The sequence below is a fragment of the Folsomia candida genome, unplaced genomic scaffold (genome assembly GCF_002217175.1).
Source record: "Folsomia candida strain VU population unplaced genomic scaffold, ASM221717v1 Fcan01_Sc020, whole genome shotgun sequence".
NCBI lineage: Eukaryota > Metazoa > Arthropoda > Collembola > Entomobryomorpha > Isotomidae > Folsomia > Folsomia candida.
In genome coordinates, this window is record NW_019091212.1 from 2,996,270 (window position 1) to 3,013,856 (window position 17,587).

Consider the following 17,587-nt stretch of genomic DNA (forward strand, 5'->3'; position numbering starts at 1 on the left):
ATCATTTAATTATTGCGAGAACTGAATAAGAGTGAAAGTTCCTTCACATAATAATAAGACAACTATTAAAATCTGACCTCGTTTAATATTCGTTTCAGATACGCCAAGCGAGGGGATAGAAGAAGGCGAGTTCGGAGACCTGGAAAGGTTGTGTGGACTGGGGAAAAGCCGGAGAATATTAGACAAATTTGTGTCTTATTGTCCCGTTCAAATTTTTTCTCATTGTATTCTATCAAAAATGCATGTGCCATTTCGTCATCCGTGCATGTATGCATATTACTCACACCAGTAAATTCACTGAAGAAATGAAGTTATTAAATTGTAACAATCTTGGTTTTTTTTCGACAAGTACAACCATATCATTAAAATGAAAGTGTATTTTAGCTAAGTGAAAATCTGCATTTTATTATTTTTCATGTTTTTAATCAAGGTTTGCATCCAGACTTTCATTTTGTAATTCGTCATCATCCATGCACATACGTGTTTTATTAGATAGATACATGTATGTATTGTATATAGCTTTTCATATTTTTACGTCGAATCTACCCCTTATATGTATCTACCCCTTAGCCCTTATATGTATGTATCAAGTAAACATTAAAAACGTACAAAAACTTTTCTAGCCACAATTTCGACTGTAGTACAACAGCAGCGATGCATCATCAATTGATAGCAATTAAACACAAATATATTTTTAGTAGAGACGAGACCGCAAAATTGATGTCGATATTGTAGACAGAAAGCTATATACTTAAATAAGCAGGCAATTCGTAATTACTAGTATTTTGTTTAGCTAAATAATATACAATCTTAAGTAATACAACGGAATTAAAGCATAAAGGTGGTCAGGTTGAAATAATTTCTATAAAATAAATTAAGCGGAATTAAATTAGGCAAGTGGTTTAGTTCGGTATAGTTATACAGCTAATTAAATTCATACAAACAAAAACGGACACAACAAAGGACAGAATAAATAAGAATCCAAATTATTGGCATAATTTGGCTTAAAGTATACGATTTGAAATTAATATCTACGAAGGGTATATGCGGATCACGACGACGAGGTATTATAATAAGTGGTAACAATCCACAACACAACCACAGCGTTTCTCGGTACATGGTGAACAGCTTCTACAGTGTCAGATTAATTATTGTATCTGTGTAAGAAAAATATGGTTAAATTAAATATTTATAAGTATCACAATCGCAAGAATGTACGATTATTGTAGTTTCCTTTTTAAGCCATAAAAACTTTTCTTGTTGCATTCATTTTCAATACCGCGAGATGATGTATTTGCAAGATTTCATACCATTTTTGTTACAAAGAGCAATTTTACAGTACATTTTTGGGGTAAAAAAATTACATAAATAGACTAGTCTCCAGTATAGACAGACACACAGGTTAGCCAACAACTGTTGACTAGGAGTATTCCCAATATATATTTTTGTATTTGCTAAAACCCAGTTTTTTCTTATTTTTCATACATGAGCGATTGATTGATTATGACGGGGTGGAGAAAATGGAATTTATATGGTGTCATTTTTATGAGGTAAGCGCTATTAATACACGAATATGCGAAATAATTGTTGATTAATAAAACTGCGTGCATTTTGCGAGAGTAAGGGGTCATGGGTTTGCTGAAGTAGATACCAATCAGGAAAATTTAAGTCGTATCAGATTTTCTTTATATACACGTGTTTCACGATAATTTTGATGTGTTACGAATTAGTCGATCCCTCTCTTTTTTGCACGTTGGTTGGAGTTATTTAGTCTTGAAATTGAAAATTTAGCACTGTGATATAATTTTTGAGTGAAGCTGAACTAGAAACACCACACTAGCACCAAGAAAAGATAGGACTCTCCTGTTGGAACCGTTGTTTGATGACAGATCGCAATGAACCATTTGACTGATCAGTTGACCTGCAATATTTAAAAAACGTTTCCATATAACTATAAAAGAGTATGTAACCTTCATATAAGAATTAGGAATTACAACTAACCGTTCAATAATAACTGAAGGCATTTGAACGAGCTGAACTGGGCTTCTACCGTCCTTCAATGCTTGGTTCAAATTGAGTATCTGGCCTCGTAAAACACCCATTTGTTTTTCAAAAACATTTTTATCGAACCCTTTGTCTTGCTGTAAAACAATAAGCGTGAACAATAAAATACCACATTGTTTCGCCACCATAAACTAGATTATTCAGTAAGTTATGATCAACTACCTTAAACAGAAGGTACATATCATCACATAGATCTTGCACAAAATTCATGTCAGACGTCTTGGGGAGGACCAGATTTTTTATATCTTCACTAAAGGGAACTTTGGCAAATGAAAGCCAAGCCCAATGGTAGGGGTATGCTCGCCAGGAATCGGGATGTTTGAATGGAAAAGCTAAGCCATTGTCGATTGCAGCTACCCGAATTGCTGGTGGTTTAACAAAAGCCCATTCCTACATTGAATAGATAAAATCAGTATTAAATGAAATTAAATGCAATTACGAAGAAAATAACACAATATGACTTACTTCTTCCGGAGTATCTTTCGACACTTCTGGTTTGTCGTATCGAATCAACCAATTATCATTGCCTCGATCCGTGTTCCGAATAATGTAGTCCAACACGACAAGCCTTTCGAATTCAAATTGAAATTGCTTCTGAATGGAATCCGCCAAAGGTTCACTTTCAAAGCGTCTGATCCAGTAGTCTGCATCCTTGTAACCTTCCACAAACAGTTGAAATGACCCAGTCTGAAATTATGACACAATTTTGATAAGTTACTCGGCGTACATGTAAGCTTCTATGCAAACCTTTACAGCAAAAATAATGTCGTCAGAAAAATTAATTCAAATGAATTATTTTTTAAATTAATTTACCTTCGGTGGCAGTCCAATCCGATTGAAACGTCGTCCAAGAGACGGAAAGCGCTCAATTACGGCCCGCTTAGCTCTAGCCTTCTCTCGATCAAGTCTAACATAGTTAAAAGTTTCACTGACTAATCTGACTACCTGTAAAAGTCACAAGGAAAATATGTTTGAAATACTGCACTTTACAAGAGTATCATGAGATTATTTATTGTAATACGAACCTTTGTTTTCGGAACTATATTCAGTTCCAATTTTGTATCGACAAGGGATGCACCAGCCTCTGACAAATATCCTTGATTAGGAACTAGACAAGAGCGACCAAAACAACACGGACAACAAAGTTTGTGCAACCACTTTGTCCATTTTGGATTTAATCGGCCATAAGGTTCTTCGTCCTTGGGCTTGAAAACTGCTATCGTTTTCTGTGACAAGTAGAAAATATTAATCGATGCATAATCAATACATACATACACACGCCTTTTAATGAAGAGAGCATTCAAAGAACTACTTACATTCACAGAACTTTTGACAAAGTAAGATCCCGACGAGCCCTGATAGATCCGTTCAGGTAGAATCCCACAATCTATAGCGATTTCCGTTTGTCTAACCAAGTCCGAGAATGAAGGATCGTCTGGAATCACATTTGGATTATAAATGGTAAATGGTGAGATATAATCTTGATCGTCGTGGTAAGCAGCAGGGGAAAGCATGATGTCGGTTGATGACGAATCACACACAATATCAAAATATCATGATGACTAAATTCAACCTTGCATGGAAAATACTTGTTTATTTTCTTCTATTTCTTATTGATTTACTACTTTGAGCACCTTATTTTCAACACCTTATTATAAAGCACGTATGTATTTTCCCCAAGATCAAATTGTTATCCTTATCTTTGATATATTTGCAAAGCTTCTACGTCACAATCACAATCAGCAGCCTCAACTTTCAAACATTGAACTTGGGATACGGATTACCACCACCATCACAGATAACCACAGTGTATTATACTATTTGAGCATATTATAGACAAGACGACCTCAATTGAGAACACATATTGTAATGTCAGCGAGTTGAGTAAATCAATTTTGGAAGACTCGGAACGCTGAATAAAGCCAACTCGACTCTAACTCGCTCGCTAAAACCCTAATGTATCATACAAGCAATGCATAGTCAGTGTATGCATGTATATAAGTACTACTTGTACGTAAACAGTATACGTCATCAAAGCTCAATATTGGCTAATGTAAACTACTTAAACCCATCAATTTGGGAGGATGAGAGCGTATTAACTAACTTTGTATGTATAACTAACGAACTTCAACTGGTGGTGTGTGGGAGCCATGAGAATGAGGAGTAAATATGATTACTATTGTAAGCTTTTAATGGTCCTTGATTGGATTTTATTAAGTATTTATCCACTGAGACATCTCCAAGACTAGCCAATTTCTTGTCACAACGTCATGTCTATCTATTCAAGAAATATGCAACAAGCACAGCATGTATGGACTCGTTCCTTCCTATTGCATGGATTCATAACAGTCGTCTGGTTAAGATAAGAAAAACTTCTTGGTTATTTTTAACAAGCTCTCTGAGCATGGGAAAAGCAATAAAATAAAACCGCTTGTAAATAGGAATGACGGACAGTGTTATTAAATAAAGATACTACTGCAAACTGTCACATCTACTCCTCCCATAATTCGTGGGCTTCTGTCTCTACAAGTAAAAGCAGTTTGACAAAAACTCGGGTAAAAATTTTATAATGGAAGTATTCTATTGTCTGTCCTGCCATAATATTACCTGCGAGTACAAATATGCATATGTATCATAACACGGGCTATTAAATGAACATTATGATCCAAGGCACATGTTTGCCCAGATCTGTAGTTTTATGTGCATCTCATTCCAATAAATCATGTCCTCGTAAATGGGACTCTCATGTGAGTGTGTAACTCTTCAGATGCTAATCGTTTGCATAATACATACAAATAATAAGGATACCTACTTACTTTCTGGAGCTATTATTACTATCACTCATCTCACTCCAACTGGTTACTTTATATTTTCTATTAATGGGGTCGACATGCAATCCAGCTCAGCAAAATTTCTATCTAGAAGATATGGAGACATTTTACCCACCTGGAAATATGTTATGTAAAGATAGGTCATCCATTCTGAGAAGCGGTTGGCTTTCACGGATGCTAGCACCACGCGACCCCGAGATTGGCATGTCGTCTAAAGCACCTAAGGACACCGTGAAAACTGTACTATTTCATTAACAATGTTAACACACTTTCATCATAAAAAAGTATGACCATTGAACCATCGACAAGTTTACATTACCGGAGGAGACCGAGTCTACGGAATGATTCGCAGGTCCACCCCCAGCTCGAAAATCTTCGCGTGCAGGGTTCACCACGGCGACGTTGTTGAGGATTGGCGTCGGAGCTGCTGTTGTTGGAGGTGGTACTGTCGGAGCTGGTTTTGGAGGTGGTGGTGTCGCCGTCACCGTTCTTGTCGCCACGCTCCCGTTATTAGCAGCAGTAGAGGGGGCTGCAACAACTTGTTGGAGTTGGTTGTCCTTCTCTAGCTCCTGATCCGTGGTACTCACAGGGGTAGGAGTTTTATCTGTTGTCGAAACGGTAGTGCTCGTAGAAGTCGTATTTGTGTTGGTATTGGTCGTAGCGTTTTTATGCTGCTGCTTATTCGAGGATGGGGTCTCCTTCTTCCCAACCATAACCACAGCTTGGGTGGCGATGATTCGCACTTCGAGACAAGACCAAAAAACAACTGGGGGTTGGTCGCTGATTTGTTTTGTCAAAGACTACTTTGAAGATACAGATACAAGATTCCACCCACCAAAAAATTGATAGGTAATAAATTTGGTATTATTACGTGTATCCGTCGTGGGAGAGTTTTACTACTTATCCTGATTTAAAATGCACCGAAACGGAAACACTCTTTTCTATAATTTTAATAATTTTTTTCTAATTTGTCCTAATAATTAATTATTTTTGTGGTCATTTCAGTTCAGCTCACTGTTTTATTCTTTCTGTATTTTTGATGGAGGCGCAGTGTGAGAGAGGTATCAGCTGACCATGACTCATTGCCAGAGGTCCCACTTTGCCCCGGAGACAAAAACCCTCACCCACACCGCCAAGCTCAACCGCCACCTTGGACAACCACATGCAGAAAATACAACCACGCGAAACTTGGGAGCTGGATTTTACATACGTTGCTTTACTTGTTATTTTGTATTGTTCTCCAATTTCAGGTTTTAATATTTTTAATAAAACATATAAAAGTGAGTTGTAAAGGGGTGTAACTGGTGCTGAGCGTTTAGTTATTCGTAAAGATGGTGAGTTGCATAATGAGTTTATATTTCATATTTCGAATTAAATGTTAATTGACTTTTCTTTGTATAGGGGTCTAAGAATCGTAAATCGAAAAAGGGGGGTATCAGCCTAGCCAAGAGGAAGAACATCAAAGGGGGAAAGATGTCTTCGGGGAAAAAGACTAAAAGTAAAAGTGTAGTTTTGGCTAGGCGTAAACTTCAATCTGACATTAGGAAGAAGCTTCACAATAAGAATAATCCTCATAGAGCAGGTTTGTGTGCATGCATATATATTATGTAATTGGAATTGGGCCATGCTCTTAAATAAAAGTAAACGTGTTCAGGTGGACCACCCGAGGTGAATATGGAAGACGTTTTGGATATGATTGACGATGAGGATTTGGCTCATTTAAAAGGGGATCAGTTTAAAGACCGGCAATATCTTGTGAATTCGTAAGGAACCAAGTGACATGTTCTTCTGGGTATAAGTTTAATCCTGAATGAGACTAATTTGTTATCAATTCAATATTGTAGACAATCAAAGCATGAGACAAAAAGGAAACTAAAGACAGATGACGATGAGATGGAGTTGGAAGAACAATACGAACGAAAACTCAGAAAGGTGGAAGAGTCTGAAAAACAGTACAAGATGTTACTGCCCGTTAAAACAAAATCTGGGTTTCACACGCAAAGAGAAGAGATTAAAGATGAAGAGGCTGACGACCGTTCTGTAGAGGTTGCTGTGAAGACGGACCACACTGCTCACAGAGGAGACGGTGATGAGAATTCGATGGCGAATGTTCTTGTCAGTTTTGGAAAACTCATTGGAGAGAGAACCAACGCCCTGTATCAGTATAGGTTAAGAATTGGAACCATGTCAGCGTCATTCCTTGAAGATCCACAAAACAGAGTATGCATTGCATAACATTTGTGTTCTGAATACATATGTAGTTATTTAATGTTCATTAATTACTATGTGATTATATGATCCCAGTTGAAAAATCTCGATGCACTCTTGATGATAATGGATGGAAATGATCCCAGAGTTTCATTCATAGTTCCAAAGTTGTGTGCACTGTCGTTGATGAAAATATTTAAAGATGTTTTACCATCGTATGCTATAAAGCACTCCGGCTCTGAAGGAACAAAGCGTGAGTTTTACAATTACAACAAAAGGATGTATTAATTTCTGTTTAATTATTTTCATAATAACTTCCGTTTTTCCAGTGAAAAAGGATACGTTACATTTACAAACTTTCGAAAACAATTTGTTGTCCAAATACAAACTGTACTTGAAAAAGCTAGAGAGTTACGTGAGCAAGTTTTGTCCAAAACGGAGACCTCCAGTACCCTTCAGCGATGTAAGTATTAACAAAACTTCTTGATATTGATTGTATTGGGGAAAGTTAGATATAAAAAAATACCTTATTCTTGCACATCTGTTTCTAGGCTGAAGCAAGTACTGGAACTGTGTCACTTGAGTGCATGTGTGGAATGCTAATTAGTCATCCATATTTTAACATGTCGACAAATATCGCCAATTTTTTAGTTCCTTACCTAAATAATTGGAACCCGTTGATTCGGACCAAGGTATTTAATTCAATCAAGTCGCTTTTCCGACAAGACAAGAGGGGAGAAATTTCATATGAGGTAGGACCATGAGAATAATTGTTGTAGTTGTGGCTTGACCTCCTAATTACAATTGTTTTGAATCTAGATCATTCGTCGGATAAATGATGTAATAAAATCTAAAATGGCTGGAAAAGGCAGTCGGGTAGTTCATCAAGAAGTTCTCAATGTTCTGCTGGCATTGAGAATTAAAGAAGCAGACCTACAAAAAGAGAAAGAGGAAGAAACGCACTCGACAAAAAAACTTACTTTTGAACAGAGAAGGATGCTTTCAAAACGCCAGAGGAAGGTAATAACTTATAATCGTAAATGAATTTAACCTAAGATTAGTAATAAATTGATTGCATGCATTAATCAATTTTAGAAAGCCAAAGATCTTGTCCTTCTGGAGAAAGAATTGCTTGAAGCATCTGCAGAGGAAAACAAGGAACGAAAGTCCCATTTTCTAACAGAAATTACAAAGTTGGTGTTCACCATTTACTTTCGAGCTCTCAAGAACGAAAGCAACTCACAAATTCTGTCTTGTGTGTTGGAAGGGCTTTCAAAGTTAGTATTGGCATTAATAGTATTTTCTAACAAAGTTTCAAAAATATTATGAAATGTAACTCATATTTTGCTGTGCAGGTTTGCGCACGTAATCAATATTGATTTCTTTGACGACATTTTAAAAGTTCTGGAAAGATTGCTCAACGAGGGTCATCTCAAACCGCGTCAAATACTTCTCTGTATTTCAACCGTGCTCGCAGTTCTAGATGGGCAAGGATCTGCTCTAACTCTTGACCCTACCTCATTCCACAAACATTTGTATGCAACTTTGACAAATTTGCGATTGGGTAATGAATTTATCGCCATTTGTTTAATTTATTATTGATTTAATTTTATTATATTAATGTGGTTAATTCATCGCGCAGGTAAAGGCGAAACTGATGTTGGAATTGCACTGCGTTGCGCTCGACTTGGTCTTGGAAGACACAAGATGCCAGGTCCCAGAGCTGTAGCTTTCGCCAAGAGATTATCCACAACTGCACTTCAATTGGAGCATCAGGATGCAGCCGCTATTTTAGTGGAATTAAAACAAATTTTGCGAGTAAGTGTGACTGCATTTTGCATGTTGAAGACAATTTTTTTAATATCATGTTTTCCTAAAATAGTTGCAGCCTACTGTGAACGTACTCTTTGACTGTGATGGGGGTGGGGCAAGTGGAGTTTATTTACCAGAATTAGCAGATCCTGATCACAGTTGTGCGAATGCTTCAACAATGTGGGAGATGACGTCGTTAATGGTTAGTTGCACTAACATTGTTAATACGTATTTTTTGTAATCAAACATATATCATTCATAAATATTTGTAGGCGCATTATCACCCATGGGTTAGCCAACTGGCCAGGTCACTTGTGTCTCCCAATGAAAAAATGCCTTTAGAACTGATGAATGTGTAAGTAGCTGAACTCAATTTGGGAGCGTCCATAAATCACGTGATCGATTAGAGGGGGGGAGGGGGTCTGAAATTTGTCACCAATTATCACGAGGGGGGGGGGGTAGATGGTCAGATGTCACGTGACATGAGTAAAGTTTTGTATATGCCAATAAATGTCATGAGAGTTATATATAAATTCTCTTGGCATACCGCACACACGTTATATAGATTTGATTTTCATTTTGCATATTTAGAAACTTGCTTCGACTTAAAATTCTTATATCTGACTGGCGTATTAAATAGTTATTTACACATGTGTGTAGCTCTAATTTGATTAATGATTAAAAAACACTGGAATAATATTGTTATTCCGGACAACATGATTAAATTTGAGCATAGCATCATCTGTCACGTGACTGGTAGGGGCGGGGGGGGGGGTAGCGAAATTATCACCAACGGTCACCAAGGGGGGGGAGGGGGTCAAAATTGTCCAAAAATCGATCACGTGATTTATGGACGCCCCCTTTGAGAATAGAGAACAAAATTCGCCCACCGAATATCGAACCAATTAAACCGAACCTATTTTTCAGGCTTCCTGAAGTTATCTGCCAAAAATTTAACCCAAGAAACACGGAGTTTGAATTTAATCCATCCATACCAGAGAAAAAGGTGAATTTGCTAAAGTCAAAACAACGACACCATCATTTCACTCCAAAAACCGAGCTGATGAAAGAGTTTATTGAAGAAATCGACATAAATTCTGACGTTACTAAAGAACTAGAAAATATTGAATTTGTTTAGATGTAACTCAGTAATATCATTAAATGTCATGAATTATAGAATCTGTTCCTGTTATCAAATATGACTCGACTGAAATTATTGACTCTAATTCAAGGTTTATTTTACGTGAAAATAAATAGTTAGCAATTTGACACCCATACTTCGATCTTCATTATTCAATCTAGTGTATTGAAAAGTATTCGTTTCCATTGTAAATTTTTATAAAACTTGTACAATTTCATAATCAAATGATAGTAGTTGCCACAAACATGCAATAAATCAATGTATTCAAAGAGCACTTTCTCTCTCACATACACCAGAAACCCCCAGCCATATTCAGCAGGTCATCATGTCACTAACATTAACAGTGGTATTGGGTCCCTTCAATGACTCGTTTATGTCCCGTCGGAATACCGTTAGATTTTGTGTGAACCTGGAAAAGAATAGAAATCAGTTGTAGTTTAATTCGTTGCTATTTACTATTAACTTACTACAGAGTCATACATACTACATATTTAAATCATGACTTACCGGTCACGATTTTTGGTCAATAAGTTTCTTTCGATGCCGTCCATTAGACTTTCGAACCATGCAGCCATGGAAGCTTGTTTCTCTACGGGTTGGTTGCGAATCACAGTTTCTCTTAACTGTCCAAAATACTGACAAAGCAAATTATGAAATAAATAAGTTAGTAAAACCTCAAAAAAACTACTACATATATATAGTGTAATCAGTAGAATTAGTTAAGGGCTCACTTCTTCGTTCAGTAAAATGAGGCCAAGCAGCGGTCTTGACATTGACCACTGATTTCGACAGTCTTCAAACATCACAATATTTAATACAGTTGCGAGCATTTGCTGCAGAATTTCTGGATGTTGTTCCACAATCTGCAGAACACGCTCATTGTTTGTCATGGGCATGACACGAGGAATTTTCTTGTCTAATCAAATTAACAACATATAATACTCATCACGTATCAATAGGACAGTATATAAGTAAGTAACTATTGTGAGTGACTTACTTTTAAGGGTCCACTGTTTAAATAAATATGTGACTATATGGTCCAGCGTTGCACAACAACCAGCGCAGACCATAGTGTCTAAGGATTTCGGAACAAAACCTAGTTTACCCCATTCAATCATTTTGTGCAACATGTAGGTGTTACCAAGTGCAGCAAGGCCCTCAGATATAGACTGAAGAATGTAGAGAAACATGCTGGGGTCCAATGAGGCAAGGAAGTTCATGTGATCCTGAGCCACACATTCCAATAACACATAATAGGTTTGAGATAACTTTGGAAAGTCCTAAAATAATCACGCAAATAAAAATATAAGTAAGTCAGTAAGAATATAACATCCTGCATGTTGTCAATATAAATTTAAAATTAGATACTTGCCATTAAGTCAGATAATGGTATAGACAATAGTAGCTTGACAAAGCAGTTGAGAACATTATCCAATGCTTCGTCGCCATACAACCGGAAAACTCCAAAATTTACATAGTTTCCACATAGAGCTGCTTTCAGCATTAGAAAACAAATGGATATTCCTTTAAGTTTTAAGGGGTAGAGTTGAGTTTTTGGGACGTCAACGGCAAGAATTCGATTCCCTGTACAATAAAATATGTAAGTTTCAATTATTAGTGAAAAGTATAATAGCAGTAACAGAAAATATAACACATGCATAGAACAATTATACACAAGTGACAGTACCATAGTTGCACATCATTTTACTGGCTTCTCTAAAAAGGAGAATTCCATTTGGTGAGCACACGTCAAACTGGAGACGTTGCGAACGATTTTGGCATAATTCAGCAAATAGTTTTAACACTGGGGTTGTGACATGGGGGTCGTGATACCAAAGCTCTACGGCTCGTTGTAGTATCGGACTATAGGCAGGATATCTAAACAATACAACACAATAATTAATTTTCTTAAACTTTCATCTGTTATTTAAACTTTCTTTGATATGAGATCAAGAACGTACATCCAGTCGTAGAACATCATGTAGGAAGTTCTTGTATTAAAGGCAAATACGATTCCTCGGAGGTCTCTAGCAATTCCAACTATTGTCCATTTGGCTTCCTCCGATCTAAACATTGCCGTCTCTGCATTTGCTAAAAGCTGGCCAACGCTTTCTAATTGAGCTAAAATATAATAACAAAATTATCTTACACATTTTCCTTAAACCGTAATAAATTATTAGTAAAATCAACAAGTGAAATCCTTACAAGTTAAAGGCACCATGAAGGTATGAAATTTGTCTTCGTCTTCTCCCAGATCCACCATAAGCAGTCGACCAAGAGCTGTGTAAAATACAGTTCTAAAACGTAAGTCGTTCACGTTTTGATTGAGACCCAAAAATGGAAAGTGCTCTCCCTGTACAATAAAATATGAGAATTAATAACAATTATTTATTTTTAGTCAAAGTACCGCTATGTGTCTCGCTTACAGTGTGATTATTCAGCATGAATTGGACTTCGTCCAATTTGACTAGTTTACGCACGCTGTTGTATCCCACAGACAGGTCATTCAACAAGGTGAGAGTTTTAGATAAAATTTGTTCACAGCGACTCCAATACTTCAAGTTGGTAATGCTGTCAAAATAAAAATAAATTATGAAAATACATAGTTTCAATTCATTATCAAATATTCAGAAAGTCACAAAAATATATATAAATTACATTTTTCGTATAAAAACGCTTAAAACCATCGTTTCATCAGTTAGCCCTAAAACTTCAGAGAGTCGTCGGTAAACCTTTGAAGCTTTTTGAACTTGGTCTCCGACGTATATCTTTCTAAACTGTTCAAAAAACGAGAGGTAACCCGATTCCAGCCTTTCACATCCACTTTGGCTAAGACGCGAATCTGTTAGTTGCATCAACTGCAAAACTCTGCCAAAAGAAGATTTTGTTAATAGGTTATTTAACTTCGCAATTCTAACTTTGCGAGGAATAATCTAGTCTTACCGACACACCAATTCACCATCCATGCTATCATGTTCTTCGTTTGTATTGAAAGATACACGACCCCCAATTGCGGCACCAATAATGTAAACCAACCAAGTCAGTTGCCCTGTTAAATAGAAATATCATGTTTAACAGTACTAGAACACGGTGAGCACACGTTTTTATCAACGAAATGTAAGTAATCATCTGCCGTGCAATGCCAATGTACCTTCTTGAATTGCGAGATCAACCGGAGTGGGAGGTGTTCGTCTTTGAACCATTTCCTGATAACTTTGTGCTGCTTGGTCAAAGAGTTGCACTATCAAACTGCAAGTTTTCTGGTACTCGCACCGTCCTATTACTGAGAGTTGTTCCAACTGCTGTGTTACAATTGATGTGTCTTCCAGTGGGTCTTCCGTCCCTTCCCTGTTGTTTCACGAATCAAAAGTTTTTAATTGTTTCTTTATATGCATTTTTGATTGTGTTCATTAAATGATAAAATATTGAGTTCGTACCTGATACAAACTGCCACTGAATCAATTCTGGACGTAACGTAGGCTCTGGTCACTTCTGGTGTGTATGTTTCCAACATATGAGGCTCCGTTGCTTTCACATACGGGACAGAAGCTACCATTCGTTGCCATAAACTTAGAAGGTAATGAACGCTGTTGGGTGCAACTTGCAGCATTTGCTATAAGAACAATTCATCAAAATCAATGACTTGTCCATATTTACAATACAACTAAAATAATAAAATAATAAAACTACTCACCCGCAAACTGTCAATGGTAAACTTGGCAATGAGAGCAATAGTGTCGGCGTAAGTTTCAACAAGGACCAACTCTCCTAGCTGATAATTAGATTTGAGACGAGCTAGCAGTCTACAAAATTCGTGATAATTGTTTGTGTCACTTAATCCGTGAGGGTTTTGTAGTATGTGTTTCACCCCATTAACGAGTTGGGTGAGAAATTTTGCTCTCTCTGCATTACTAAATAATGATCTTCTGACTGAAGCAATTTGTACAAGACAGGATAAAGCCTATAAAAATATCATCCATACAAATTAACTTATGTATAAATTATTTGCCAAATCATCTACGGCTACTCACCATTGAAGAAAGAGATGGAGGAAGAGTGTGATACAAATCAAAAAAGAGTTGCAGTGTTGTGAAATCGAGGAAAGCTGGACGCCAGTTTGTAGGAATTTGAACCGTGCATAGGTCATCTGACGATTCGTCGGTGGATGTTCCAATAAAATCAAATGTGAGACAATTGTGAGCTAACCGCAAGAGTTGACTCATTAAGGCTTGCTATAAATCAGACAATGTAGTTGTTACTATAAATGCGCCGATTAGTTACTCATAAGAATTCCTTATGGTTCATTTCCAAAAGTTTACCTGTAACTCTCCTTCCAACACCAGAGTTTTACTGTTGTCAATGGCAGACTTAAGTAAGGTGCAACAGAGACGAAATATTTCAAAAAGTTGTTGGTCCCGAAAGGATGACGCGATTTTCCTGTGCTTAGTCAAGGAGCGGTTCGCGTCCGCTTCAGAAACTTGGTTCATTTCGCTAGTTAATACAGACAACAACTGAACTCCTATCGTACAGTGTTCGACAGAACCCTGAATTAGCGGACAAAAATAGCCATTATAAATTTTGAACTATGCGGATAACGAATTACGATAAATTGTTTAAATTAAGGAATACCTGGAGAAAAGTGCTAGCGTCGTTAATCACATTACGAAATACAAATTCTTCTTTGTCCATGTCAAACCATCCAAGTTTAGTAATCCTAGCAAAAAGTGTGGCAAGGGATTGAATCACATAAGCATCCAATTTAACCCGGGTCACCAAATACGACAGAATGTAGTTACCTATTATTTAATTGCAAGCAATCAATAAAATTTATAAATCGTCACTAAAGCTTTTATTTCTTTGTATACTTACGAATTTGAATTCTCTGTTGCAAAGAGATTATTTGAGTCGGTCGTGAGACCAGTTTGGTCAGGGTTGTCGCTGCCAGAAGTTGTGCGTATGAGGAAGTAGCTCGTTCCAACAGCAATTGACATCGCACCAACGAGTCTGGGGAATTCTGGACAAAGTAATAAATAAAATTATCATTCAACTTGATTAATTATTTCTCCTATGATATAAATATTAATTGTAAAATCATCGTACTTGGAATTCTACAAGCGTCTTCTCAGCCTCTTGTCGCTGGATTGGATCACTAGACTCATACAAATGCTTGCAGAGTAACTCCAACTGCTGAATTTCCTAGAAATAAGTATAACAACATTAACTAATTTACAACTTGTATCAAAGAAATGAGTCACTTTTCACAGGAGATATCAAAAAACCGTACCTGATCCACAGCCATCTTATCGATCTATCTGCTTAGTTTCTACTTAAAACTTTCTTCTCAACCCCGGACACTTATATCAACAGTACATTTTCTCTTCTGAGCAATATGATTGACGAAAGACGACCCTTATATAAATCCACCAAGCAGCTGGATCCGATTTTGTCGTTGTCGTCCTAAATTCTTACGAACAAGGCCCCGTTCCGTCTCCCGTCTCAGGTATTTTTAAGTCTGGAAAACCATGACGCAATTAAAATCAAGTTAAAAAATTAAAACCTTACTACGCTATACTATTACTAAATATTTAACGAATTAACGAAACAGCAAATAACAATCCCAAACACACACGACCCAATAACCCAATTAATAATAATTATTTATTCCTCAAATACAGAACATTATCCTGATTCAAACTCTACTCTAAAACAATTTTCCCTAATGCACCCCACCCCTCAAAAACGTTTGTCCTGTCAAATTCTCACCGTCCAGACAGAGGATCCAGGAATAAAATTATAAAGGATCTTTTGTTTACCTGCCCTGGGGTAACTATTATCATTATCTTTTTACCCTCCCAATTTCGCCTCACCTTCTAATTTGACGAATGATGAGCAAGGAGAAAAGGTCACCTTGGTGGTTGCTGTAGGCGTGGGTGTGGTTTTCTGTGGGATAGGTTTTAAAGGGCCTGGAATTTGGCTTTGGAGTATGTGTAAGTAGTAGTTCTTTGAGTTCGGTTAGTTGGGCCAGCAGAACACTAAAACTGGAGAAGAGAGGAGTGAATGAGGAGCGAAACTCTCTCGCTCGATGGGAATCTCAATTTAAAGGCTCCACCACCACCACCAATCTCAGTTTCCTAACTGATAATTCACCACAAAATAAGAAGATACCAACAACTTGTGTACAATTTAGTCGCCCCTTCTAATAATTCTGATGCTGCTGGTTAACTTAGTCTCAGCAGCTATTTTTTAGAGCTGGCAAATAGATTGGAAAGTTTTTTTTGCAACTGCTACCAAGGTTTTTGCTCCAACGCAATTGTCACTCAAGACTTTTTCACATCCACAAACAACACATCGCATATGAGATTGAGATTGGCACAAGCCAACAAATTGTCAACGGAAATGTACCTTTTGCCTCATTGAAATATTCCCAACTTTTTTTTTAAAAATCGTACAAGGTGTCAAAATGTTAAGGCCCTGATACAGAACCAGATTTAAGGAACCAAATTTTATTTCCTGTTCTGATTATTAGTTCAATGCTACAAATTGCTCCGAAATTTTGGACCATGGGAACAATGATGAGAAAGGGTGGATGTAGGTTTTTGACAGCTATCCTACCTTTATCCAAACTGATAATGCCAAGCAATTTTTTAAAGTTGATAGCCAGTACCCATATTCATGGCGCATTCACATGCACATTACATAGTACGGAAAACGTGAAATGCTTAAATTAATAGTTCATTTAAAAAACTTACGGTTTTTGACGCAGTTTTGCTGTGACACTATTAATTTGGTACGAGCTAGGATTTTGTCATCTATCATATGCCCTTAGGTATTAAATTGCCAATATTTTGACTTCAACCCCATACAGTGTTTGCCGTAAAAAACACTTGCGTCATGCACAAAATTACTGCAATTACATTGTTTTTGTAGGCATAATTTCTTGCGTTTTCATAAGCGGCCTGGAACGCTTTCACATCTTTCTGGGCTACTATTATAGAAGGCTGAAATTTGGTACCGAGGTCTCTACTGGCTTCTAATGAAAGATTCTGGATAGTGACGTTGGAAATTTTTGAGATACCCTATGGGTATTCATACCGATTTTTGAAAACTGTCACAAAAAGGTGAAATTTGGACCAAATGCGGAAAAATTAGAAAAATGGGATTTTTGTGCATTAATTTGATGTTTGATGTGGTCTACCCAAGGTCATTTATTTTAAAATCATGGATTTAGGGTACCATGCGGTAGTGGTTACAGATATCGATACACCAAATTATTTGGTATCAAGACAGCAGACCAAAAATGAATGTTTTTAGCAGTTGCATAAAACAGGGTCCTCAATGCTTTTTGATATCGTTTGACAAAATTGGAAATGTAGCATGCTAGGAAACTGATGAAAATTAAGAAAATTATCTCAAGTGTCTATTGCATTGTAAGTATTACGAAGGATGTAATTTTGCGCCAAAATTAAGTATATAATACATAGTAAATTTAGAATAGGACTCTTAACTCGGGCTAAATTAACGAACACTGACT

General features: G+C 36.9%; 3 protein-coding genes across 5 annotated transcripts; 1 reads left to right on the forward strand and 2 right to left on the reverse strand.

The window, feature by feature from the left end:
• Positions 1-376: 376 nt before the first annotated feature.
• LOC110858150 (phosphatidylinositol 4-kinase type 2-alpha) lies at positions 377-5,643 on the reverse strand. The gene is made up of 9 exons (XM_022106827.2): positions 5,215-5,643; positions 5,011-5,133; positions 3,381-3,499; positions 3,090-3,290; positions 2,878-3,009; positions 2,530-2,751; positions 2,227-2,454; positions 2,002-2,141; positions 377-1,921 (listed from the first exon to the last, which is right to left on the reverse strand). The coding sequence occupies exons 1-9, from the start codon at positions 5,606-5,608 to the stop codon at positions 1,837-1,839; spliced, it is 1,644 nt and encodes a 547-aa protein (XP_021962519.1). The 5' UTR covers positions 5,609-5,643; the 3' UTR covers positions 377-1,836.
• Positions 5,644-6,044: 401 nt separating this feature from the next.
• Positions 6,045-10,187, forward strand: LOC110858149 (nucleolar complex protein 3 homolog). Its single transcript, XM_022106826.2, has 14 exons — positions 6,045-6,229; positions 6,297-6,477; positions 6,550-6,658; positions 6,740-7,115; positions 7,200-7,356; positions 7,433-7,566; positions 7,655-7,855; positions 7,923-8,123; positions 8,199-8,380; positions 8,459-8,667; positions 8,746-8,921; positions 8,986-9,117; positions 9,188-9,270; positions 9,843-10,187. The coding sequence occupies exons 1-14, from the start codon at positions 6,227-6,229 to the stop codon at positions 10,051-10,053; spliced, it is 2,355 nt and encodes a 784-aa protein (XP_021962518.1). The 5' UTR covers positions 6,045-6,226; the 3' UTR covers positions 10,054-10,187.
• A 13-nt stretch (positions 10,188-10,200) lies between these two features.
• Positions 10,201-16,127, reverse strand: LOC110858148 (exportin-7). Of its 3 annotated transcripts, XM_022106824.2 has the most exons (22): positions 15,924-16,124; positions 15,341-15,568; positions 15,157-15,252; positions 14,926-15,070; positions 14,686-14,852; positions 14,376-14,600; positions 14,088-14,288; positions 13,751-14,017; positions 13,494-13,669; positions 13,208-13,404; positions 13,000-13,105; positions 12,715-12,924; positions 12,483-12,627; positions 12,262-12,409; positions 12,018-12,177; positions 11,744-11,934; positions 11,429-11,640; positions 11,198-11,336; positions 11,054-11,131; positions 10,788-10,972; positions 10,564-10,691; positions 10,201-10,465 (listed from the first exon to the last, which is right to left on the reverse strand). In XM_022106824.2, the coding sequence occupies exons 2-22, from the start codon at positions 15,353-15,355 to the stop codon at positions 10,369-10,371; spliced, it is 3,288 nt and encodes a 1,095-aa protein (XP_021962516.1). In that variant the 5' UTR covers positions 15,356-15,568; positions 15,924-16,124; the 3' UTR covers positions 10,201-10,368. The 3 variants fall into 3 exon arrangements, with proteins under 3 accessions (XP_021962516.1, XP_021962515.1, XP_021962514.1); XM_022106823.2 differs by having other exon boundaries at positions 11,054-11,336; positions 15,964-16,127; XM_022106822.2 differs by having other exon boundaries at positions 11,054-11,336; positions 15,924-16,127.
• Positions 16,128-17,587: the final 1,460 nt, after the last annotated feature.